The 25,973-nt window shown below is 37.9% G+C and overlaps 3 protein-coding genes across 3 annotated transcripts; 2 read left to right on the top strand and 1 right to left on the bottom strand.

Annotated features, from left to right (window-relative positions):
• The first annotated feature begins 1,669 nt into the window (after positions 1-1,669).
• LOC137181050 (nuclear factor 7, ovary-like) lies at positions 1,670-5,673 on the top strand. Its single transcript, XM_067586402.1, has one exon. The coding sequence runs from the start codon at positions 2,686-2,688 to the stop codon at positions 4,129-4,131; it is 1,446 nt and encodes a 481-aa protein (XP_067442503.1). The 5' UTR covers positions 1,670-2,685; the 3' UTR covers positions 4,132-5,673.
• Positions 5,674-8,874: 3,201 nt separating this feature from the next.
• LOC137181048 (E3 ubiquitin-protein ligase TRIM39-like) lies at positions 8,875-11,439 on the top strand. The gene has a single exon (XM_067586400.1). The coding sequence runs from the start codon at positions 9,297-9,299 to the stop codon at positions 10,740-10,742; it is 1,446 nt and encodes a 481-aa protein (XP_067442501.1). The 5' UTR covers positions 8,875-9,296; the 3' UTR covers positions 10,743-11,439.
• Positions 11,440-13,099: 1,660 nt separating this feature from the next.
• Positions 13,100-24,416, bottom strand: gmppb (GDP-mannose pyrophosphorylase B). The gene is made up of 10 exons (XM_067586401.1): positions 24,292-24,416; positions 23,068-23,261; positions 22,737-22,817; positions 22,041-22,089; positions 20,367-20,509; positions 19,338-19,496; positions 19,149-19,227; positions 16,541-16,668; positions 15,714-15,896; positions 13,100-15,599 (listed from the first exon to the last, which is right to left on the bottom strand). Exons 2-10 carry the CDS (start codon positions 23,194-23,196, stop codon positions 15,468-15,470), a joined length of 1,083 nt encoding a protein of 360 aa, XP_067442502.1. The 5' UTR covers positions 23,197-23,261; positions 24,292-24,416; the 3' UTR covers positions 13,100-15,467.
• Positions 24,417-25,973: the final 1,557 nt, after the last annotated feature.

Genomic DNA, 25,973 nt, shown 5'->3' with positions numbered 1-25,973 from the left:
TCACTAACTGCGTAACAATGAGGAGCTACTGCGTTCAGTTCAGAGATCAATGTTGTTGATTATCCGGCTGATTTCAACTGCTGCATGTGTTCATGGTCAGTCATGATAAGTCACAAGTAGAAGACACATTATTACTGACCTCTGTACATCTGAACTGACAAAAACATGGACGACTGTGGCGAGGAGCTCCAGAAACCTTCAATAGCAAAGGTTTTTGTTTTGTTTTGTTTTTGACTGTATCAAGCGACTCCTTCATCCCTGTTGCACATTAAAATGATTAATTTTTACAACAATAATGAATCAAATCAAGAGCTAATTCATCTCCATTTATATGTGTCTCAAACAAACTCTTCTTATATTAATCAATACACATGATTCAAAACATCTGATGTTAAATTCAACAACGTTGGTCTATCAGTGAGTCTGTCGGTCCAACTCTTTGGTGAAGAGTGAGATATTTTAGCAACTCTCAGAAGGATTGCCATGAAATTTGGTTCAGACATTCATGGTCCCCTGAGGATGAATAATAAAGACGCTGGAGGTGCCGAACAAAGTTTTCTCTCATATGTCAGTTCATGACAGGATACTTCTAAAAGTAAAGGGTGAATTCCCAACAGTCTCAGCTTGAGATGAATGCTAAAAGCATGCTAACATGCTAAGCTTTTATTATCTGCTTTCAATGATGAGCTTCAACCCTTCATCTTGAGTCACCAATTGAGGTTGAGTCAAATGCACAATGAAGCCGACCGTAACCCTGCCAGAAATGTAACCCTTGGGTCTCTGCAGTGGATGGGAACATGCTAGATTTAGTGCGTTAGCATGCTAACATGCTAAACGTTACATTATAACAGTAGCATGTTGACTGGCAAAAACAATTGGCAAAAACAGGATTTTCAGAGGGTGTTAACTTACTCTTTAAGAAACATTAGAACAAAAGAAAAACATGGTAAAACAATATATTATTTTTAAGTAGAATATCCCCAATGCAGTCTATTATCTAACTCAAATAACTGTAAACGATCTTGATGAATTGCAGTTTGTTACAAAAAGCGTTTTACATTTTGTTCACTTTTTACAGATCAGTAACCAGTTTGGTATTGAAGCGCATAGTTTTCATGATGAAAGAAAGAAGATCTTGAGTTTACCAAAGCATCGAGACATAATCAACATATACTCTATGACTGATTAAAGTTGCACTAATCAATTTTTTTGTATAAAAATTCATCAGGTTGACACAAACATGATTCGGATGTGATGATAATGTTCCTCTGTGTCTGTTGTCTGCTTGCCTCTTCACAAAGAAATGTTTACTATCTGACTGCATTTCATAATCAAAGACAACTAAATAAGACATCACTGAATACAACTTCAGAGACCTGAAGACACAATCCAAATACAGACAAACAATTGGCCCCAGTATTGAATTGAAAACAGAGGATCACAACCTGCTATCACTCTCAAACTGACTGAATGATCTTAATACAAGAAGTAAAGTTAAATATTAACATGAACTTAATCTAAGTTTTTAAACCTTATTTTGGATCAGTAATGTTTATAAACACAATTGTAAAACTGATCAAAACATTATAGTAAACTGATCATATTTCAAAAGTTGCTGAGAATCATTGTATATTACAAACATCTTAAAATTGCATAATATTGTGTAATACCTGATGTTACAAATCTCTTTTCAGTGTGAACTGCTGCAAATGACTACTTAAAATAACTTTTAGTAGCTACTTTATGAGCTCAGCTTGTCTAACATCCTCAGTAACATGAGAAGATGGTGATTATGAACATGCACTGATTCACTCTCTGTGGTTGTTTCTCAAACTGAAATGCTTCTTCATTTGTCAAGAAGCTAACTATTGTCAACAGCTGCTTTCCCTCTGATTGTTTTCTTTCTTTTCTCTTCTGATAGCCTGATTTTATTTTTTAAGTGACATTTAAGTGACATGATAGCATCAACTTCATCCAAATTCCTTAGTATTAGCACAATTACAGCGTCTGAAGACCCATTTGGAACCATTTTTGCCCACCCTACTGCAGGAGCAGACTACACTAGGCCCCTCAGAGGCTCTAATAATGTTTTAAATACAAGAAATAGTTGGTCAAACTATTTATTCAGCCAACACTTGATAGTTTAAATACAATGCTAATAATGTGAAATTTCAAAATTGCAGATAAAAACAATCTTTTAACTCCAGGCTTTCTGAGGGCCCTCTCCATGTCTGGGCCCTGAGTACTTAGTTTCACTATTACCCTCAATGACGCCACTGTTTGCCACCAAACTCATGTAAAGGCATGTTCACCTCAGGTGGAGTCATGTGCATCAGATGGGTGTGTGCAGTATGTGCATACTGCTTTCCAAAACTGTTGGCATTATGTGACGTTGGTTAAATAGCACCGCTGCCCTTTTTGTTCAGTGCGTTCAAGATTCACCTCCAGACCAAACTCAGGAATTCCACAGAGAGAGGCCACATAAAAGAGGGAATACTGGGAACACTGGAAACACTGGGATTACTGGACTACTGGAATACTGCCACTTCAACCTTCTGCTGATTCCACATTATAAAGAAGAGTTTTAGAGGAGCTACGACTCAAAGTGAAAGTAACTTTAAGGGAACTTTCGAGACTGTGGAACTTCCCCTGTCTGCTGTGTTTTCTGCGTCACACAGAGACAAAATGTTTTCTCAATCAGAAAACGATCTCTCCTGTCCCATCTGTCAGGACATCTTTAATGATCCAGTTGTCCTGACATGCAGCCACAGCTTCTGTAAAGACTGTGTGAGGAGCTGGTGGAGAGGAAAACAAACTCAGGAGTGTCCAGTTTGTAGGGAAAGACATTTATTCATTGATCCTCCTCGTAACTTGGCATTAAAGAACCTGTGTGAGACCTTCTTACTGGAGAGAGATCAGAGAGCTTCAGCAGGGTCTGAGGCTCTCTGCAGTCTGCACTTTGAGAAACTCAAACTCTTCTGTCTGGACCATCAGCAGCCAGTGTGTGTTGTCTGCAGAGATTCAAAAACACACAACAACCACAGATTCAAACCCATCGATGAAGCTGCACATGATCACAAAAAGGAGCTCCAGAAATCCCTGAAGCCCTTAAAGGAGAAACTGAAGCTTTTTAACAAAGTTAAAGGAAACTGTGATCAAACAGCAGAACACATTAAGGTCCAGGCCAGAGACACAGAGAGGCAGATTAAGGAGCAGTTTAAGAAGCTTCACCAGTTTCTACAAGAGGAAGAGGAGGCCAGGATCGCTGTTCTGTGTGAGGAAGAGGATCAGAAGAGTAAGATCATGAAGGAGAAGATAAAGGCTCTGAGCAGAGAGATAGCAGCTCTGTCAGACACAATCAGAGTCACAGAGGAGGAGCTGAGAGCTGAAGACGTCTCATTCCTGCAGAACTACAAGGCTGCAGTGAAAAGAGTCCAGCAGCGCCCCCTGCTGGATAATCCAGAGCTGGTCTCAGGAGCTCTGATAGATGTGGCCAAACACCTGGGCAACCTGACCTTCAACATCTGGAACAAGATGAAGGAGATGGTCTCCTACACTCCTGTGATTCTGGATCCAAACACTGCTCAGCCAAACCTTATCCTGTCTGAAGATCTGACCAGTGTGAGACGTGGAGAGAAACAGAAGCTTCCTGAAAACCCAGAGAGGTTTGACCATCACCCCTGTGTCCTGAGCTCTCAGGGCTTTAACTCTGGGACTCACAGCTGGGACGTTGAGGTTAGACATGATAAATTCTGGGGTGTGGGTGTGGTAAATGAATCTGTTGGAATCAAGGGACAAATAGCAGCTGGATACTGGGAAATAAGTCTCCTTAATGGAAAATACACAGCAATCTCTCCGCCACTCTCTAATAAAGTTCTCTCAGTGAAGAAGAAGCTGCAGAGGATCAGAGTTCATCTGGACTGGAACAGAGGAAAACTGTCATTCTCTGATCCTGATACTAACACACACATACACACCTTCACACACACCTTCACTGAGAGGCTGTTTCCTTACATCGGCACCATGAATGAACTCCCACTGAAGATATTACCAGTTACAGTCTTTGTAACAATGGAACAGCACACAGTCCCTTCATTTACAGGATTGTGGCCTGGTCCCTTCAGGTCCTAGATGGGCATACCATGTTATACTCTCAGGTTAAGTAAGGCTGCTCAGAACTGCCATCATTTAGTATCTTAGTTGTCAAAGAAACCAGAGAAATGCTACAGGAGGCCTCGGCACACACAGAGAGAAAAGATCCACAATCTGGAGGAATCTGGAAAAAGACAGAGGAGGGAAGGTGGAAACCAGACCTGATCATCGCCTACCTGACCTGCATGTGTCCAATACCTGGCATGACATCACCATAAGACAATCAAAGGCCCAAAGGAGGAAAGGAACATTATGGAGGATGAAGCAGTAAGAGGAGAGTGAGTTATTGATTTAAAAAGATGATTTGTAATGCTCAGGGTACTCAAAATGATTATCAGGGAAAAAAATGATAATTGGTATTAACCATGAAATGGAATTATCTATACATGATTGTATTGTGACTGTGATTTAAAATGGCAAATTACTTATTCATAATTCTATGATTATGTTGATTAATGTTGATATAATGATGCTGTATATGTAATTATACAAAGGATGTTTTACCCAATTTGAGGGTTTTTTTTTACCAGTATGTCCACAGTTTTTCAACACAGCAAATGTCTGTATATGAATGAATAGGGAGTGATGTATATAAGTGTTCTGGGACAAACTGTGATGATAATGGGACACTCGGAGCCTTACTGCTGAAAAAAAAAAAGTACCATCACACAAATCTTCTAAGCATAAGTTTTATAACTCCTATTGTCTATTTTTTAAATTTATATTTTTTTAACTTACTGTGTCCTAATTTCATACTACATAATAATTAATGATTAATACATAAAATGTGTCACTTTAACTTCATAAAAGCAAAAATGCCAAACAAGCAAAGTGTTTCCAGCTTCTCTAATGCCAGGTTTTCCTGCTTTTCTGTTTTATATAATTGTAAATGGAATATTTTGGGGTTTTAGACAAAACAAGACATTTGAAGATGTCACCTTGGACTCTGGTAAATTATAACAGGGATTTTATATATATGTACAAAATAACATTTTTCTCTACTATTACCATTGTGCAGCTTTTTGGGTGAAATGCATAAACCATTTACTAATGGAGAAAATGAAATAAGCAGAAGTTAAGAAGAAATCATTTTATATTTTTAGGATTTTTCATCAGTGATTTGAATCCTGCACTGTCAGTTTGTAAGAGTTTTCATTACTTTATTTCAAATAGTGGACACCTAGATTCAGGCTTAATTATAAACTTACCTTAAATTACTGTGCATTGGTTCAGGGCTTGGTTTTTGTCCTGACATGGATTGTGGATTGTGGGACCTTATACACACAGATGTGCACCTTTCTAAACTATATCCAGTCAATTCAGTTATCCACAGGTGGAATCACATCAAGTTGTAGACACACCTCAAGGATAATTAAAGCAAAAAGGATGCAACTGCCCACAATTAGGAGTGCTACAGCAAAGGGTCTGAATACTTTTTGAATCCACTGTAAACTTTACATTATTGTGTTTCATAGTTGTTTTATTAATGTTTTATTGTGATTCTAAATCAACTTATATATTATAAATAAACTTTATTTGTACTTAAGCTCATTTCCAGTTTTCAATTTTTGTTGCTAATATGTTTCCACAGTAAATTACAGAAGTTGAGAGCAGCTGTGGTCGTTGAGAATATTGTCAGGTATCTTTTGTTATCACAAGTTTTCATAAAGTAAATAATGCTGCTCATATTTAGGTTCCTATACTGCATGTTTATATTCATCTAAAAATAATTAGCAACCACAGCTGCTTGAAGCCCTCGCAGAAAAAAATAATATACCAGCTATGTTTTTCTTTTAATCTTTCAAACTTGTCACCTCCAGGTTGTAATTCAGGCTTTTTATTATTTATTTATAATCTCCAGAACCAAAGAAGACACTATTAGAGCTGCAATGATTGGTCGATTAATCAATTAGTTGCCAACTATTAAATTAATCAGCAACTATTTTGATAATTGATTAATTGTCTTGAGTCATTTTTTAAGAAGAAAATTTCCAAATTCTCTGACTCCAGCTTCTCAAATGTTTCTATTTTCTGGTTTCTTTAGTCCTCTGTGATAGTAAAGTGAATATTTTTGAGTTTTGGACTGTTGGTCAGGATAAAACTAGATATTTGAGGCTTTGAGAAACAGTGATCGACATTTTTCACCATTTCCAGACATTTTATGGCTCAAACAACTAATCGATTAATCAAGAAACTAATTGTTAGTTGCAGCTCTAGACATTAGACAGCTGTTCTCACAGGCTGAGTAGAATAACCATGACTAGTAAACTGATCTTCATGAGTAAAATCAGAGGAGTGGATCCAAAAAAAATGAGCCGAGACGAGCTGTGGATGTGGTCAGTATATTATTCTCTTTAAAAAAAAAAAAGACTTCATTACAAGAATTAACGTCATTCATTCAGACACAGTCAAAGTCTTTGTATGTTCAGTGTTCTAAATACTGTTTGTCACTAACTGCGTAACAATGAGGAGCTACTGCGTTCAGTTCAGAGATCAATGTTGTTGATTATCTGGACAGACAGACGGCTTATTTCAACTGCTGCATGTGTTCATGGTCAGTCATGATAAGTCACAAGTAGAAGACACATTATTACTGACCTCTGTACATCTGAACTGACAAAAACATGGACGACTGTGGCGAGGAGCTCCAGAAACCTTCAATAGCAAAGGTTTTTGTTTTGTTTTGTTTTTGACTGTATCAAGCGACTCCTTCATCCCTGTTGCACATAAAAATGATTAATTTTTACAACAATAATGAATCAAATCAAGAGCTAATTCATCTCCATTTGAATGTGTCTCAAACAAACTCTTCTTATATTAATTAATACACACGATTCAAAACGTCTTGTGTTAAATTCAACAACGTTGGCCTATCAGTGAGTCTGTCGGTCCAACTCTTTGGTGAAGACTGAGATATTTTAGCAACTCTCAGAAGGATTGCTATGAAATTTGGTCCAGACATTCATGGTCCCCTGAGGATGAATAATAAAGACGCTGGAGGTGCCGAACAAAGTTTTGTCTCAGATGTCAGTTCATGACAGGATACTTCTAAAAGTAAAGGGTAAATTCCCAACAGTCTCAGCTTGAGATGAATGCTAAAAGCATGCTAACATGCTAAGCGTTTATTATCTGCTTTCAATGATGAACTTCAACCCTTCATCTTGAGTCACCAATTGAGGTTGAGTCAAACGCACACTGAAGCCAACTGTAACCCTGCCAGAAATGTCACCCTTGGGTCTCTGCAGTGGATGGGAACATGCTAGATTTAGTGCGTTAGCATGCTAACATGCTGAACGTTACATTATAACAGTAGCATGTTGACTGGTAAAAACAACCGGCAAAAACAGGATTTTCAGAGGGTGTTAACTTACTCTTTAAGAAACATTAGAACAAAAGAAAAATATGGTAAAACAATATACTATTTTTAAGTAGAATATCCCCAATGCAGTCTAACATCTAACTCAAATAACTGTAAACGATCTTGATGAATTGCAGTTTGTTACAAAAAGCGTTTTACATTTTGTTCACTTTTTACAGATCAGTAACCAGTTTGGCATTGAAGCGCATAGTTTTCATGATAAAAGAAAGAAGCTGTTGAGTTTACCAAGGCATCGAGACATAATCAACATATAGTCTATGACTGATTAAAGTTGCACTAATCAATTTTTTTGTATAAAAATTCATCAGGTTGACACAAACATGATTCGGATGTGATGATAATGTTCCTCTGTGTCTGTTGTCTGCTTGCCTCTTCACAAAGAATTGTTTACTATCTGACTGTATTTCATAATCAAAGACAACTAAATAAGACATCACTGAATACAACTTCAGAGACCTGAAGACACAATCCAAATACAGACAAACAATTGGCCCCAGTATTGAATTGAAAACAGAGGATCACAACCTGCTATCACTCTCAAACTGACTGAATGATCTTAATACAAGAAGTAAAGTTAAATATTAACATGAACTTAATCTAAGTTTTTAAACCTTATTTTGGATCAGTAATGTTTATAAACACAATTGTAAAACTGATCAAAACATTATAGTAAACTGATCATATTTCAAAAGTTGCTGAGAATCATTGTATATTACAAACATCTTAAAATTGCATAATATTGTGTAATACCTGATGTTACAAAACTCTTTTCAGTGTGAACTGCTGCAAATGACTACTTAAAATAACTTTTAGTAGCTACTTTATGAGCTCAGCTTGTCTAACATCCTCAGTAACATGAGAAGATGGTGATTATGAACATGCACTGATTCACTCTCTGTGGTTGTTTCTCAAACTGAAATGCTTCTTCATTTGTCAAGAAGCTAACTATTGTCAACAGCTGCTTTCCCTCTGATTGTTTTCTTTCTTTTCCTTTCTGATAGCCTGATTTTATTTTTTAAGTGACATTTAAGTGACATGATAGCATCAACTTCATCCAAATTCCTTAGTATTAGCACAATTACAGCGTCTGAAGACCCATTTGGAACCATTTTTGCCCACCCTACTGCAGGAGCAGACTACACTAGGCCCCTCAGAGGCTCTAATAATGTTTTAAATACAAGAAATAGTTGGTCAAACTATTTATTCAGCCAACACTTAATAGTATAAATACAATGCTAATAATGTGAAATTTCAAAATTGCAGATAAAAACAATCTTTTAACTCCAGGCTTTCTGAGGGCCCTCTCCATGTCTGGGCCCTGAGTACTTAGTTTCACTATTACCCTCAATGACGCCACTGTTTGCCACCAAACTCATGTAAAGGCATGTTCACCTCAGGTGGAGTCATGTGCATCAGATGGGTGTGTGCAGTATGTGCATACTGCTTTCCAAAACTGTTGGCATTATGTGACGTTGGTTAAATAGCACCGCTGCCCTTTTTGTTCAGTGCGTTCAAGATTCACCTCCAGACCAAACTCAGGAATTCAACAGAGAGAGGCCACATAAAAGAAGGAATACTGGGAACACTGGAAACACTGGGATTACTGGACTACTGGAATACTGCCACTTCAACCTTCTGCTGATTCCACATTATAAAGAAGAGTTTTAGAGGAGCTACGACTCAAAGTGAAAGTAACTTTAAGGGAACTTTCGAGACTGTGGAACTTCCCCTGTCTGCTGTGTTTTCTGCGTCACACAGAGACAAAATGTTTTCTCAATCAGAAAACGATCTCTCCTGTCCCATCTGTCAGGACATCTTTAATGATCCAGTTGTCCTGACATGCAGCCACAGCTTCTGTAAAGAATGTGTGAGGAGCTGGTGGAGAGAGAAACAAACTCAGGAGTGTCCAGTTTGTAGGGAAAGACATTTATTCATTGATCCTCCTCGTAACTTGGCATTAAAGAACCTGTGTGAGACCTTCTTACTGGAGAGAGATCAGAGAGCTTCAGCAGGGTCTGAGGATCTCTGCAGTCTGCACTCTGAGAAACTCAAACTCTTCTGTCTGGACCATCAGCAGCCAGTGTGTGTTGTCTGCAGAGATTCAAAAACACACAACAACCACAGATTCAAACCCATCGATGAAGCTGCACATGATCACAAAGAGGAGCTCCAGAAATCCCTGAAGATCTTAAAGGAGAAACTGAAGCTTTTTAACAAAGTTAAAGGAAACTGTGATGAAACAGCAGCACACATTGAGGTCCAGGCCAGAGACACAGAGAGACAGATTAAGGAGCAGTTTAAGAAGCTTCACCTGTTTCTACAAGAGGAAGAGGAGGCCAGGATCGCTGTTCTGAGGGAGGAAGAGGAGCAGAAGAATCAGATGATGAAGGAGAAGATAAAGGCTCTGAGCAGAGAGATAGCAGCTCTGTCAGACACAATCAGAGCCACAGAGGAGGAGCTGAGAGCTGAAGACGTCTCATTCCTGCAGAACTACAAGGCTACAGTGAAAAGAGTCCAGCAGTGCCCCCTGCTGGATGATCCAGAGCTGGTCTCAGGAGCTCTGATAGATGTGGCCAAACACCTGGGCAACCTGACCTTCAACATCTGGAACAAGATGAAGGAGATGGTCTCCTACACTCCTGTGATTCTGGATCCAAACACTGCTCAGCCAAACCTTATCCTGTCCGAAGATCTGACCAGTGTGAGACGTGGAGAGAAACAGAAGCTTCCTGAAAACCCAGAGAGGTTTGACTATCACCCCTGTGTCCTGAGCTCTCAGGGCTTTAACTCTGGGACTCACAGCTGGGACGTTGAGGTTAGACATGATAAATTCTGGGGTGTGGGTGTGGTAAATGAATCTGTTGGAAGCAAGGGACAAATAGCAGCTGGATACTGGGAAATAAGTCTCCTTGATGGAAAATACACAGCAATCTCTTCGCCACTCTCTAATAAAGTTCTCTCAGTGAAGAAGAAGCTGCAGAGGATCAGAGTTCATCTGGACTGGAACAGAGGAAAACTGTCATTCTCTGATCCTGATACTAACACACACATACACACCTTCACACACACCTTCACTGAGAGGCTGTTTCCTTACATCGGCACCATGAATGAACTCCCACTGAAGATATTACCAGTAACAGTCTCTGTAACAATGGAACAGCTCACAGTCCCTTCATTTACAGGCTTGTGGCCTGGTCCCTTCAGGTCCTAGATGCATACCATGTGTATTACATACCATGTAATACTTTCAAGTTAAATAAGGCTGCTCAGAACTGCCATCATTTAGCATCTTAGTTGTCAAAGAAACCAGAGAAATGCTACAGGAGGCCTCGGCACACAGAGAGAGAAAAGATCCACAATCTGGAGGAATCTGGAAAAAGACAGAGGAGGGAAGGTGGAAACCAGACCTGATCATCGCCTACCTGACGTGCATGTGTCCAATACCTGGCATGACATCACCATAAGACAGTCAAAGGCCCAAAGGAGGAAAGGAACATCATAGAGGATGAAGCAGTAAGAGGAGAGTGAGGTATTGATTTAAAAAGATGATTTGTAATGCTCAGGGTACACAAAATGATTTTCAGAGAAAAAAATGATAATCGGTATTAACCATGAAATGGAATTATCTATACATGATTGTATTGTGTCTGTGATTTAAAATGGCAAATTACTTATTCATAATTCTATGATTATGTTGATTAATGTTGATATAATGATGCTGTATATGTAATTATACAAAGGATGTTTTACCCAATTTGAGGGGTTTTTTTTACCAGTATGTCCACAGTTTTTCAACACAGCAAATGTCTGTATATGAATGAATAGGGAGTGATGTATATAAGTGTTCTGGGACAAACTGTGATGATAATGGGACACTCGGAGCCTTACTGCTGAAAAAAAAAAAGTACCATCACACAAATCTTCTAAGCATAAGTTTTATAACTCCTATTGTCTATTTTTTAAATTTCTATTTTTTCCACTTACTGTGTCCTAATTTCATACTACATAATAATTAATGATTAATACATAAAATGTGTCACTTTAACTTCATAAAAGCAAAAATGCCAAACAAGCAAAGTGTTTCCAGCTTCTCTAATGCCAGGTTTTCCTGTTTTTCTGTTTTATATAATTGTAAATGGAATATTTTGGGGTTTTAGACAAAACAAGACATTTGAAGAAATCACCTTGGACTCTGGTAAATGATAACAGGGATTTCATATATATGTACAAAATAACATTTTTCTCTATTATTACCATTTTGTAGCTTTTTGGGTGAAATGCATAAACCATTTACTAATGGAGAAAATGAAATAAGCAGAAGTTAAGAAGAAATCATTTTATATTTTAGGATTTTTCGTCAGTGATTTGAATCCTGCACTGTCAGTTTGTAAGAGTTTTCATTACTTTCATTTAAATAGTGGACACTTAGATTCAGGCTTAATTATAAACTTACCTTAAATTACTGTGCATTGGTTCAGGGCTTGTTTTTTGTCCTGACATGGATTGTGGATTGTGGGACCTTATACACACAGATGTGCACCTTTCTAAACTACATCTAATCCATTCAGTTATCCACAGGTGGAATCAGATCAAGTTGTAGACACACCTCAAGGATAATTAAAGCAAAAAGGATGCAACTGCCCACAATTAGGAGTGCTACAGCAAAGGGTCTGAATACTTTCTGAATCCACTGTAAACTTTACATTATTGTGTTTCATAGTTGTTTTATTAATGTTTTATTGTGATTCTAAATCAACTTATATATTATAAATAAACTTTATTTGTACTTAAGCTCATTTCCAGTTTTCAATTTTTGTTGCTAATATGCTTCCACAGCAAATTACAGAAGTTGAGAGCAGCTGTGGTCGTTGAGAATATTGTTTGACGTCTTTATCTATCACAAGTTTTCATAAAGTAAATAATGCTGCTCATATTTAGGTTCCTATACTGCATGTTTATATTCATCTAAAAATAATTAGCAACCACAGCTGTTCGAAGCCCTCGCAGAAAAAAATAATATACCAACTATGTTTTTCTTTTAATCTTTCAAACTTGTCACCTCCAGGTTGTAATTCAGGCTTTTTATTATATATTTATAATATCCAGAATCAAAGAAGACACTAATAGAGCTGCAACGATTGGTCGATTAATCAATTAGTTGCCAACTATTAAATTAATCAGAAACCATTTTGATAATTGATTAATTGTCTTGAGTCATTTTTTAAGAAGAAAATTTCCAAATTCTCTGACTCCAGCTTCTCAAATGTTTCTGTTTTCTGGTTTCTTTAGTCCTCTGTGATAGTAAAGTGAATATTTTTGGGTTGTGGACTGTTGGTCAGGATAAAATTAGATATTTGAGGCTTTGAGAAACAGTGATCGACATTTTTCACCATTTCCATTTTATGGCTCAAACAACTAATCGATTAATCAAGAAACTAATTGTTAGTTGCAGCTCTAGACATTAGACAGCTGTTCTCACAGGCTGAGTAGAATAACCATGACTAGTAAACTGATCTTCATGAGTAAAATCAGAGGAGTGGATCCAAAAAAAAATGAGCCGAGACGAGCTGTGGATGTGGTCAGTATATTATTCTCTTTAAAAAAAAAAAAGACTTCATTACAAGAATTAACTTCATTCATTCAGACACAGTCAAAGTCTTTGTATGTTCAGTGTTCTAAATACTGTTTGTCACTAACTGCGTAACAATAAGGAGCTACTGCGTTCAGTTCAGAGATCAATATTGTTGATTATTTGGACAGACAGACGGCTGATTTCAACTGCTGCATGTGTTCATGGTCAGTCATGATAAGTCACAAGTAGAAGACACATTATTACTGACCTCTGTGCATCTGAACTGACAAAAACATGGACGACTGTGGCGAGGAGCTCCAGAAACCTTCAATAGCAAAGGTTTTTGTTTTGTTTTGTTTTGTTTTTGACTGTATCAAGCGACTCCTTCATCCCTGTTGCACATTAAAATGATTAATTTTTACAACAATAATGAAACAAATCAAGAGCTAATTCATCTCCATTTATATGTGTCTCAAACAAACTCTTCTTATATTAATTAATACACATGATTCAAAACATCTGATGTTAAATTCAACAACGTTGGTCTATCAGTGAGTCTATCGGTCCAACTCTTTGGTGAAGAGTGAGATATTTTAGCAACTCTCAGAAGGATTGCCATGAAATTTGGTTCAGACATTCACGGTCCCCTGAGGATGAATAATAATGACGCTGGAGGTGCCGAACAAAGTTTTGTCTCATATGTCAGTTCATGACAGGATACTTCTTAAAGTAAAGGGTGAATTCCCAACAGTCTCAGCTTGAGATGAATGCTAAAAGCATGCTAACATGCTAAGCTTTTATTATCTGCTTTCAATGATGAGCTTCAACCCTTCATCTTGAGTCACCAATTGAGGTTGAGTCAAATGCACAATGAAGCCGACTGTAACCCTGCCAGAAATTGGGTCTCTGTAGTGGATGGGAACATGCTAAATTTAGTGTGTTAGCATGCTAACATGCTAAACGTTACAATATAACAGTAGCATGTTGATATCTAATAGCTGCATTTTAACATGCTAGCTGTAGCTAACTGATGTACAGCTGAGACTGATGAAGGTTGAGTCAAGTTTGACAGCATTAGGAGATCTGAGATGTCCTAAAACAGCCACCATATGAAAGATAAAAACTAAGTAACAACAGTAACTCTAGTGCTGCCTTAGGACAAGATTTTTAGCCCCTCTAGTGATAAAGAAATTCAATTTCCAACCTGTTTGCACTCTCAATACACCCAGCAAAAACAAGATCTTCAGAGGGTGTTTAAGTTACTCTTTAACAAACACTCAAACAAAAGAAAAACATGGTAAAACAATATATTATTTTTAAGTAGAATATCCCAGATGTAGTCTATTCATCTAACTCAAATATCTGTAAATGTTAAATCTGTAAACAGACCAGTAACCAGTTTGGCATTGAAGCGCATAGTTTTCATGATAAAAAGAAAGAACAGAAAAAGCGGTTGAGTTTACAAAGGCATCGAGACATAATCGACATATACTCTATGACTGATTAAATTTGTATTAATCAAATTTTTTGTATAAAAATTGATCAGGTTGACACAAACATGACTCAGCTGGGATGATAATGTTCCTCTGTGTCTACTAGAGAAACAACTCTTTGCTAAAATATTCACCCTAACATCTTCATAAAGCGATAAAATGTCAAATGTTGTGTTTACAGCTTGTTCTCTGCCAAATATTAATCAATCAATACAGCTTTAACTATATCAAACACTGCATATGTCAGCTCAGAAATCTGTGTCATTTCATTATTCTAGTTTCTGCTACAACAGAGAAACATGTAGATGCGGTTTGATCCTTCGGGGTCTATTCACTGATACTCTGCAGCCGTCCAGGAAATGTAAATGCATAGTGAATCTAAACAGAAGTGTTCATATCTCTCTCTAACCCCGCCTCCCCTAAATACACTCATATTAGTCCCTGCACCATCTGACAGACAACCAGCCCAGGTATATCAGCCCACTCCCCCCACTTTTTCTCTAATAATGCAGTGTTCACACATGTTTAACTTCTGCCACATTCAGACCTTTAACCTCCAGCACTGTCAGAGCTTTAACTAGTATAAACCTTCCTGACGGGCCGGGCTGCTGTCAGTTTTTTGACTGTTTATCACATGCGAACGCCGCCTTACCCCATCGTTTATGATTCATGGAAGGTGCAGCCAAGCAGGGCTAAAAACGAGTCCAAATTAATTGAAAAAAAGAAAAAAAAAGCCGTTTTTTGTTCCTTTTTCTCTCCTCCCTTCCACCCATGTGTTCATCCCTCTCTCTCTCTATCTCTCTCTGGCACAGTTTGGGTGTTCAGTCGAGTTCGTATAAAAAGGCGTTGGGCTTTTCTCCTCTGTCCGATGCTACATGATGATTCGTGGCTCCGGGACCGACTCGTTGATGGATTTGTGAGGCAGGACGTTGGCGCCGTTCAGATAAAGCTCGTCGTTCACGATCACATCCTCTCCCAACACCGTCACATTCTCCATACGAACCTGAATGACACACATTAACCCGGAGACAAGTCGTCAACACACCTGACAAACAATCAGAACAAGTATTTAAACATCCGATACGGGTCGAGGTCGGCGTCACCGTCTTTTACTCACCCACTGGCCGACGGAGGAGCTCCAGCCCACGATGCAGCTCTCCAGCCAGGAGTGCGATCGAACCCGCGCTCCCTTCAGCACCGTGCAGCGTTTTATCCTCACCCCGTCCTCCACGACCACGCCGGCGCCGATGGTCACGTTCGGGCCGATGGTGCAGTTCTCACCGATCTGAGCCGTCGGGTCCTGCAGAGGAAAAAGAAAGAATGAAGATTATTATAGAGTTCAGTTCTTTATTTGACACGTAAGCTGCTTTTTCCGCTACAGGAACTTAACAACCTGTAACCTCGAGCTTCTCATACCTTAAAACTGTTGGAACTTAAAGGGTTAAGATGGTTTCTACTGTATTTCACAAAGCAGTAAAGATCAGATGTGTAAGTTAGATATTGTAAACTGAAATTACAATCAAGTCTTGAGAAAGACGAATAGAAAGGACAAAAAGAATGAGAGGAAGAAAATAACAGTAAATAAATGAATACATAAAATAAAATAAACTAAAAGCAGATTAAGCTCTAAATGTTTTCATTAATTGTGCTTATACTCTTTTTGTTTTGAGGAAATTTTAGATAATTTTATAAAATATGTAAAATCATGAAGGAAAAACGACAAAAACGTTCCCATTATAACCATTATGTTTACAATAAATCAATCTTCAGGTCTTTGCATTTAAAATGTGTTATAACATCTTTAGTATAAAGTTTAAAATGATGTTTTGTTGGAAACTAAAATCTGATTGAATTTATAAGGTTAAAAAAGGTTGAAAAAGTGATGAGTGAGTGATTCATTTCCTTTTCTACAAAAAATTATTAGCGTCAACAAGCTGAACTCACCACCAGAACGTTGCCTAGGAAACCGGGTCCTGTGCGTAGCCTCTCAGGAGCGTGTTGCCGTAGTGACTGAAGGTACATACACATCCCTGTCAGGAAGTCTTTAGGCTGACCGATGTCCATCCAGAAACCTGCAGACAGACAGACAAAACAAAACAAAACAGACATACAGACAGTGGTAGCAGTTAGTTACCATGGAAACAAGGACACAAAACCATGAGTTTCCTTGTGATTGCCAACAGCTGACGTTCTGAAGTCACATGATCAGCAGAGAGCTCTATGTCACAACACCTGCTTCCACTGCCTGACAGGCTGACCAGTTATCACTGTATTTAAAGGACCATACCGCTCTTTTATTTTTTTTATCTATTAACTACAAACTCTACAGTATTTTTACATATTACTGCCAACCTGCAGGATTTTATATTGTTTCCTGTGCGCAGTTTTCTTGCAATTAGACAATCTCTTTCTCTGAAATAAATTGAAATTAAACGGCTGCCTGGAAGACAGAAAATCTGTCTAAAACCTCAGTGTTCTTTGGAAAATTGTAGGAAACAATAAAAAGGTAAAATATAGATTATTTTGTAAAACAAAAAATGAAAATACTGAGGCATCCTGGTGGCTTATTGGTTTAAAACACTAACACCTTTCTACTGTCCTCTGTTGAAAAAAAAACACACACACAAAGTGAAAAACTAAAAACTAAAACTAAAAAATAACAAACCTGCCAAAGCCTGAAACAAAACAACCTAAATTAAAATTAATTAAAAAAAACAACCAAGAAATAACATTGTGTGACTAATTTTGAGTAAATGGAGTCATCTCATCTATTTAAATTAAATGATTTAGCTCTTTTTAAAAATTAACAAATTATTTAAAATATGAATTCATACTTATGATGCACAACACATTTAATACATTTCTGTTCCACATGTTGATAATAGTGAGAACATTTTTGTTAAATTTATCTATTTTGCTTGAGCTGATTTTATTTTATTTTTTAAGCCTGTACAGATGTTTACATGTTTATTCTGAATTTTTCTTTTACTATACATACATGTGTGTTGAAAACAGGAAGGATTTTAGTGATTTCTCATTAGCCTTTATAATCTTTCTCTAAGAAGACGTCACTTGTCGTCATGTAGCTGACTGTCAATCAGCCTGCAGGTTTTTAGCTTCAGGATGTTGTTGCAGATAAATATGAAGCCGACTTTAAAAAGCTGAACGAACCGTTTCACTGCCCGGTTTGTTTACATTTCAGTAAATCTTCTGCAGGAAATCACAAGGACTCTCTGTCATTCTCTCAACAGTTCAATAAGCTGCTCAGTGTTTTCTGCAGAAAACAAAGCCACTACAACCTGGACCAGAGTCAGTGACTCAGACCAGTGTTTGGTTCTGCTTCTGCCGGTCTGGACTACAGGACGGGAGGGAGGTTTAACTGCTCCCAGAGAGGGATGAGGATCTAGAGAAGCACCGATCACAGAATCTCCCAGCTGATCTGGATCCCAGTTAATTCTGATCCGATTATCTTTATCTGAATGCAGCAGAATCCAGCCTGTTTGCTTGAGGACTAGTGGATAAATACTGATTAATTAAAGTATCTGGAAACAGATAACAAATCCTCTGATCCAGACGTCACGTTTCAGGTGTTTTGTTGATATCGGTGCTTCTCTACAAACGATTCCTCTCCAGAACTACATGAGTTCAGGTGTGAAGAAAAAGCCCAAACACTTACGTCTGGTGGCGCTGTGAGCTGAAGAGACCAGAGCGAGCACACGGGTCAACTTCCCACAATATATTCTATTATCATGTTACCATAGTGACCCTCAGATTAATAAAATAAATCACTGGGAACACGGCGACATAGATAAAAAGAAGCGACGGGTCAAGAAACGAAATTGTCTGACTTCTTTTTAGTGATGTCACTGTGTTGTTACAATAAAACTCAAGTTGTAATAAACCAGAATTAACCTCTCAGGTGTATAAAATTAGTGCTCAATCGATTAATCGTTTTAGTCGTTTATCAAGTAAAAATACCAACTGTTGGTATTTTTCCAGTGATGTTTGCTGCTTTTCTCTGTTTTATATGATTGTAATCTGAATATTTTTGGATTTTAGACAAAACAAGACATCAATAATAAACAACTCATCTATTTTATTAAGTCATTAATCTAACGATGCCAAACAGGCAAATCTTCCAGCTTCTTAACTGTGAAGATTTGCTGCTTTTCTTTGTCGTACATGACACTAAAAACTTTGGGATCTTTGGGTTTTAGACTGAGCAAACGAACAAAACAAATATTGTATTTGCCTGAATATAAGATGATACTTTTTTCTGGAAATTACGTTTGAAAAAGGGGGGTCGTCTTACATTCAATGACTAAACATTAACAGGTTCACAACATCACAGATCCTTTTTCTGAATGGAGAGAATAGCGGCGTAACAAGGATTCCTACATGGAATGTTGCATTATGGGTTGTAATTATATTATTCTATAAATGATTAATATATTAATCTGAAAAATAATTGACAAAACATGTTTTAGTTGCAGCCATATAAAAAGTGTAGTATAGTATTGTGCTGTAGTGCTGCAGCAGTAGTTCTAGTTACCCTGTAGCTCCATCGCGTACAGATGTCCCTCCTCCGCCATGACAGGAAATATCTCTTTCTCTATGGATGTTGGTCTCAGCTGCAAAAAAGATAGAAAGTTAAAAACATTTATACCTAAACTCATAGTGCCGTGTGTATGTGTGTGTGTGTGTGTGTGTGTGTGTGTGTGTGTGTGTGTGTGTTTCAGACCTGGATCCTGCTAAGCATGCTGGGATTGAAGATGTACATGCCGGCGTTGATCTTGTTGGAGACAAAGACCTGCGGTTTCTCGACGAAGCGATGGATCCTGCCGCTCTCCGTCTCAAACACCACCACGCCGTACTTAGAGGGCTCCTCCACCCGCGTCACCTTCACACACACACACACACACACACACACACAAAACACACACACACACACACACAAAACACACACACCTGGGCGTGAGTGACAGCCTTGAATAGTCAAGTCTTACTTCAAAACTGCAGCTTAAACAACGATCATGACTATAAGAGGACAATTAAAAACACATTCAGCTTTCATCATGAAAAATAAACAGAGATTAAAATCAGTTAATCCAAAACCCAGTTAAATAGAGTTGAAACAGTCAAATAAACATAGTTGTTGATTTCTTCTATGTTCTTGTATCTGCAGTTAAGAATAAATAAATTACATTTAATGCTAGAATAATTACAAGGTTTATTTGTCATTTAAGTTCTAATGTGCCTGTTAGCTCACTGATTAGCATCACATATCCTTAAATTTCACTAATCAGCTGATGTTCGCTCTGCTACTTAAAGCCCCAAAACACACAGTGTCATAACTGTGATCTTGTATCTTGTTCACTGCAAGTTGACAGTTCAGTCCAAAACCACAGTTTTTAATTGATGAATCAAGATTTCACTACGATGTTCCACCATCTTTACTGTACTGGTGTGAAATGTGATTCTCACAGGTTAATTCTTATGTTATAGTTCATTCATATGGGTGTTTGTTTTGTATTTGCTTTATGTTAAGTCAAGTTTTTTAGCACTAGATGTGATGTGGATACAGTCATTCAACAGAACATAGTTTGAACTGTTTCTATTTCAGTTTGAATTTCTGTATAGAAACGCATGAATTTCATCATTTGTGATGACACTTAGAGATGAAATGTGATTGACAGAGAATTAATTAAAAAGTCTTAAATGATGAACAAAAGGAAGAACAGTCAGTAACGCTCGGCTCCGTCTCTCTCACCACGATGGTTCCCTCCTTGCCGTGGTTGCGGTGGAACTGCAGCAGATCTTTGAAGGGAAAATCACAGATGACGTCCGAGTTGAGGACGAAGAACGGCTCGTTGTCGACGTTCAGCAGCTCTCGAGCCAACGCCAGGGGGCCCGCTGTACGCCAACACACACACACACACACACAGGTTAAATTCTCATTATTATTCATTATTATTATTTATATATTATCAGTTAAACCTTCAGTCCAAATGGATCTCAGTGCTGCTTTGAGACCTTTGATCACACAGACTGTAAAACTAGATCAGACTCACAGAGTATGTGATGTTCGAAGCAGACTACTCGACACAGTATCAACCTTTTAAAAGCTAAAATATCACAACATGATGTTTCGATGCCTCACTTCACCACGCCTAAAATCATGTGACCACCCAAAAAGAGTTACGTCACACCAGTATCAGAGAGTGTGATGTAACAAGGCCTGGATACTATGGAGGGTTTTAACGGCCAAAAATAAATATATAAATATATAAATAATGATATAATTAAATGGTCAAATAAATGAATACATATATAACTGCATAATAAAATCCTTAAATAAATGAATAATTGTATAATAAATGCTTAATTGTCACCATAAATAAATAAATCACAAATTAAATAAGACATTAAACATATAAACTCTAAATTTATTTGTGTAATTATTTATCTATTTATTCATTTATATATATATTTATACATTTGTATATTAATTTATTCATTCGTATATTAATTGATTTATTTACTTATTAATTTATTCATCCATTTATCATCTTTTTTATTTATTTATTTATGTATACTTTTATTTATCCATAGTGCAACTTGCTGCAGTGAAATAAATAAATGTGTCAGCGTCATCCATAAGAGGTCAGGGGTCGGACTCTGACCTGCGACTGATGGTTGAACTTGATTCTACTGCTTCTGCCTAATCCAAGATGGCTGCACCCGCTGCTTATGCCTTCTACAATGATAGATATGTTGGCTGTAGCTGAACAGATGGAGGCAAATGTCAATTCCTGTGTTTTTTCAGATGAGATTGAGGGCTTTGCTGAATGAATTGGAGCGATATCGGCTCTGACTATGTAATAGCTTCACAGTGCTCTTAACTCGATCAAGGAGAGCTTGATCGACTGGTTGAGCCTGCTGGGTCTGTAACACTGTTCATTCACCACTCAGAGGCTTTAACCCACTTCAAACTGTGAACCATTTTCAGTACAATTGCTTCATATTGATTCAGTGCTTCAGGAAGCTTTGTTTTGTGTACTTTACGACCAAACTCTCTCATTGAGTGATAGAGTCCCATAAATTCTCTCTATAATTACAAACAATGTTTGTTCAGCTTAATATTGACAAAACTGAGAAAATTCTTCACAATCTTTGGTGCAAAAGAGGTAAATGTTGAAGGTGCAATATGTCAAACAGTATATTCTGTATCCTGTGTATATCTTTTCTTCCATTTTTTCCCCGTTAAAGGGTTTTTGAGGGGAAGTTTTTCCTCATGTGAATCCAGGGTCTAAGGATAGAGGATGCTGAATGCTATACAGACTGTAAAGCCCCCTGAGTCAAATTTGTGATATGTGATATTGGGCTAAATTGACTTGACGAGTATGTTTGGGTGATATCGTGGCAACAGATGTGCGTGACTCACCAGTTCCAAGAGGCTCCTTCTCATGAGACAGAGAAATACGAATCCCAAGCTGAGGAGAAAACAGTGAAACATTCAGGATACTGCAGAGTCAGCACAATTATCATTTCAATAATACTCCAAAACTTGGGCTTAAAATATTATTAACACTTCAACTGCCAAATTGACCAGATTCCCTTTTATAAATGTGAATTTGTAAGAGTTTAGATTTGTATGACTTCCACTCTGGACTGCTGATATTCAGAAGAAAAAGGTTGTGGGATTAGATAGTTTTACAGTCGTGTACTATCTTTAATGTTCTCTTTCACTTATTAAAAACATGGAGTGATCATTGGTGTCAGAAAAAAAAAATAGTGAGAATGTTGTAACGTGTTCAGTATGCTGCAGATCACAGACTGACAATCAGACAACCAGAGCAGCAGAAAACTGTCCAAACCGGGAAGAGTTGTTGAATTATTTTGAATTATGTCATGTTGTTAGTTGCTTTGAATCTACTGAACATCTACTGTAATGTGGTCGAGGCAAAGGTCAAATCGACTAAAACTACCTGCATGACTTGATACCACTGTGGGTAATTCAGGAAAGCCCTAATAAGTCAATGGACCGACCCGCTGCTATTAAAACATTCATGTGTTGTGTGAGTGCTGATGTTTATCACAGCTGTAATAGTGCGTCAGTGCGGTGGTTTGTTGGACGTACTCTCTGCTCCTGAACTCTCATCTCTCTCTCCAGCAGCTCAGACATGTAGCTCACCGCCAGAACCACATGGTCCACACCGGCCTACACACACACACACACACACACACACACACACACAAACACGCAGACAGAGAGAGAGAGAGAGAGAGAGAGAGAGAGAGAGAGAAAAGGTTACAAAAACACAAAATGAGATGACAACAGTACAGATAAAGCCCCTTGTGTGTCGGACTTGAAATCTTCTGACTGTGTGACTCCCGGCGGTAGCTTCAGAACAAGAAACTGACAGGAAAGCCGCTGTGTTCAGGGTCACTGAGGGTCACCTCCTCCGTACCTTGACCAGCGCCTCCACCTGGTGCAGCAGGATGGGTTTGTTGCAGAAGTCCACCAGCGGTTTCGGGACGCTCAGGGTGAGCGGTCGCAGCCGGGTCCCGTACCCGCCCACCAAAATCAAAGCCTTCATGCTTCTGTCGTTAGCAACTGTTACCAGGGCGACCACAGCTCATCAATGACAAGACCAGAACCAGCCTGAGCAGGAGAGAGGAGAGTCACAGTGACAAGTGACTTTTGTTTTTAGTATGAAAGTATGAAAACGAGGAGTCTGTGAGGATTATGAAACAGGTTGAGCTTTTGTGAAACGACCTGCCAGATCCATTAAATATTTATATTTTAGACAAAAATAATTATTTGTAACACCCGAGTTCTAACAATTCTAGTGCTGCAACAATAAGTCAATTAATCAATTATAGACAGAAAATTAATCAGTACTTATTTTAATCATCAATTAATCATTTTGAGTAATTTTATAAGAAAGAAAAATGTCAGAATTCTCTAGTTCCAGCTCCTGAAATATTAACATTTACTGGTTTTCTTAGTTTTCTTTGAGTGTAAATTGAATATCTTTAGGTTTTGGAGCGTCGCTCAGATAAAACATGACATTTAGGAAAATGTGACATGATAGTTGTAACTTGATAGTTGCTGCCTTGAACAATTCATACAAAAGTCTTAATTCTTAAGAAATAGGATCCCATGAGAGGAAGAAACTGTGTCCTGCTGATGACACTTATTTAGGCTGTTAGTCATGGTATCGCCTCAGATTACAAGAGTTCATTCACTCTTGAAGGAAGTCTGTCTATAAACACATATTATATTATGTTAGTCCCTATTAAGTGTCATCAAAACTACAAAACCGAGGAAACACAGAGGTAGAAACAGAATTAATACTGCTTTATTCTGATTACTGATTTCTCGCCACAACACCAGCAGCTAACCGTGTTAATAACACAGTAAAACAGCACCTACTCAGTCATAAAAAGCGACAGTTTGTGTTTGAACAGTCGCATGTTTAATAAGTCTGAACTATGAGGAGTCCAGAGACAGATACAGCCTGAGCTCAGGTCCTCAACTCCTCACAGTGATTGTAGCTAACTCACATTAGCTAAGACAGCTAACATGCTTCTGATTAATTTACGGCCGTTACAAACCGGCTGCTAACCAGTTAGCATCCTTCTCCTGCCTTCAGTCTGTGTAAAAGTGTATAAAGATGATGAAAACTCACAGCGGTTTGATCTCCGACAGACTTAAGGAGATTTCCGAATCACTGAAACTCCGGGAATGACACGTAAGATCGTTCAAATCTGAATTCCTTGTTTGGTTTCCTGTTCAGCCGCGCAGCGTCAAGTCAGCCACGTGACACATACAACATCCGGTGAAAAGCTTCACAGTAAAAGCCCACCAGACTTATTTTTTCAGTTAAAGAGCAGGTTTACATTTTCACGAGTCTGTCATAAAACAACAGTCAGGTGTCCAAATGAACATTGAAACTGAAATCATCCCTCCTGTTCATACTGATCATTAGAAGATCCCTTCATGATGCACTTACAATGTAAAATCTACAGTCCTTCTTCTGTGTAAAAATGTATTCAAAAGTTTATCTGAATGAAGCTTCAAATCAAATCAAGTAGATATCTTTCAATGTTACAGTCTTTATAGTGCCAAAGTCCCTCTTTTTGTTACTATACTTCCACCGCAGCTCAACAGTGAAACACTGTCCGAGGAAACACAAAGAGGGAATTTGATCCTAAAAAGACTATAAATGTGGCAGATATCCACTTGATATGACTAACTCAGACTGCTGAAACCTCATATAAGCTTCAGATAAACTTCTCAATGCATTTTTTGCTCAAAATGTGTGAACATTGTGGATTTTGGCCTTCATCACTTACCCTGAAAGCACATTTGAAGGGGATCATTTAATAGCCGGTATGAACAGGAGGAATGATTACAGCAAGGAAAACCTCTGTCACTGTTCATATGGACAACTGATTGTTATTATTTTGGGTATGTGTTGTTTTTTTAAGTATCCTGTGAATTTGTTGGCATGTATTTAAATTAAATTACAAAAGTTGTGCCTTGCTCACACAGCTGCCCAGGACTTTTGGAGGCCCACATGGGACTAGTTGGCTGTCACTTGGTCATCATTGACTGTGGTGTGCAGAACTGTGGGCTCCTCTGACAGGCTATTCAGCCTAGACAGTTAGTTATTTTCCCCATTTAGTTTAGTGGCATGAATATTGTTTGCTATTTTATTTTGATTATCTTTGCGCAAGGTTTTTTTGGTTTAGGAATTCAAACCTGACTGATTATTTCCTCACACAGGTGTGAAATATAAAAGCATGCTGGCAGTCAGCTAGCTGTCAGTTGTAGTCTTTGTGGTGTACTCATGCGCAACTTTTAAGACAAGGGCAACACACTTATTATTTGAAATCAGTTAAGTGTGTCTGGGACAAACAATTAGAGATTGCAAAACATAAAAATCCCACTATGTACACATCAGCCATTATCAGCAATTATGTCATATCCAAACTTAACTTTTCTTTAGCTTGAAACTGACTTTCGAAGGGAAAAACATTGATCTTAGGCAAATTTAAATGGTTATACTTTTATTTTAAAGGCCAAATTAGCCCGTTTCCGGTCTGGCTCGCTAAATCCCGCGAAATTAACGGTGTGCCTCTGACTGCTGTTACTGACTCGGGGGTGTTAAAATCAGCCGGTGACTAAACTGAAAACCGCAAGTAGCCTTGAATTATAAAAAAAGGAATGTGAGAGATATTTTATTATTTTGCTTGACGAAAAATAGACCAAAGCATCACAGCTGGAACACCTATTCCCTAATATTTATTTAAAATTTTCTTTTCACCCCTAACATGCGACACAATGGTATGTCCCAAATACTCTGGT

This window comes from Thunnus thynnus, chromosome 4 (genome assembly GCF_963924715.1).
Source record: "Thunnus thynnus chromosome 4, fThuThy2.1, whole genome shotgun sequence".
In the NCBI taxonomy this organism is placed as follows: Eukaryota; Metazoa; Chordata; class Actinopteri; order Scombriformes; family Scombridae; genus Thunnus; species Thunnus thynnus.
This window is presented reverse-complemented; position numbering and strand designations above follow the sequence as displayed.

Coding starts and splice junctions, on each gene's coding strand:
- LOC137181050 (XM_067586402.1), top strand. CDS start 2,686: ATGTTTTCTCAATCAGAAAACGATCTCTCCTGTCCCATCTGTCAGGAC.
- LOC137181048 (XM_067586400.1), top strand. CDS start 9,297: ATGTTTTCTCAATCAGAAAACGATCTCTCCTGTCCCATCTGTCAGGAC.
- gmppb (XM_067586401.1), bottom strand. CDS start 23,196: ATGAAGGCTTTGATTTTGGTGGGCGGGTACGGGACCCGGCTGCGACCG. Junction 19,228..19,337: donor GCATGCTTAGCAGGATCCAG/GTCTGAAACACA, acceptor TCTTTTTTGCAG/CTGAGACCAACATCCATAGA. Junction 16,669..19,148: donor GTACGCGATGGAGCTACAGG/GTAACTAGAACT, acceptor GTCTGTCTGCAG/GTTTCTGGATGGACATCGGT.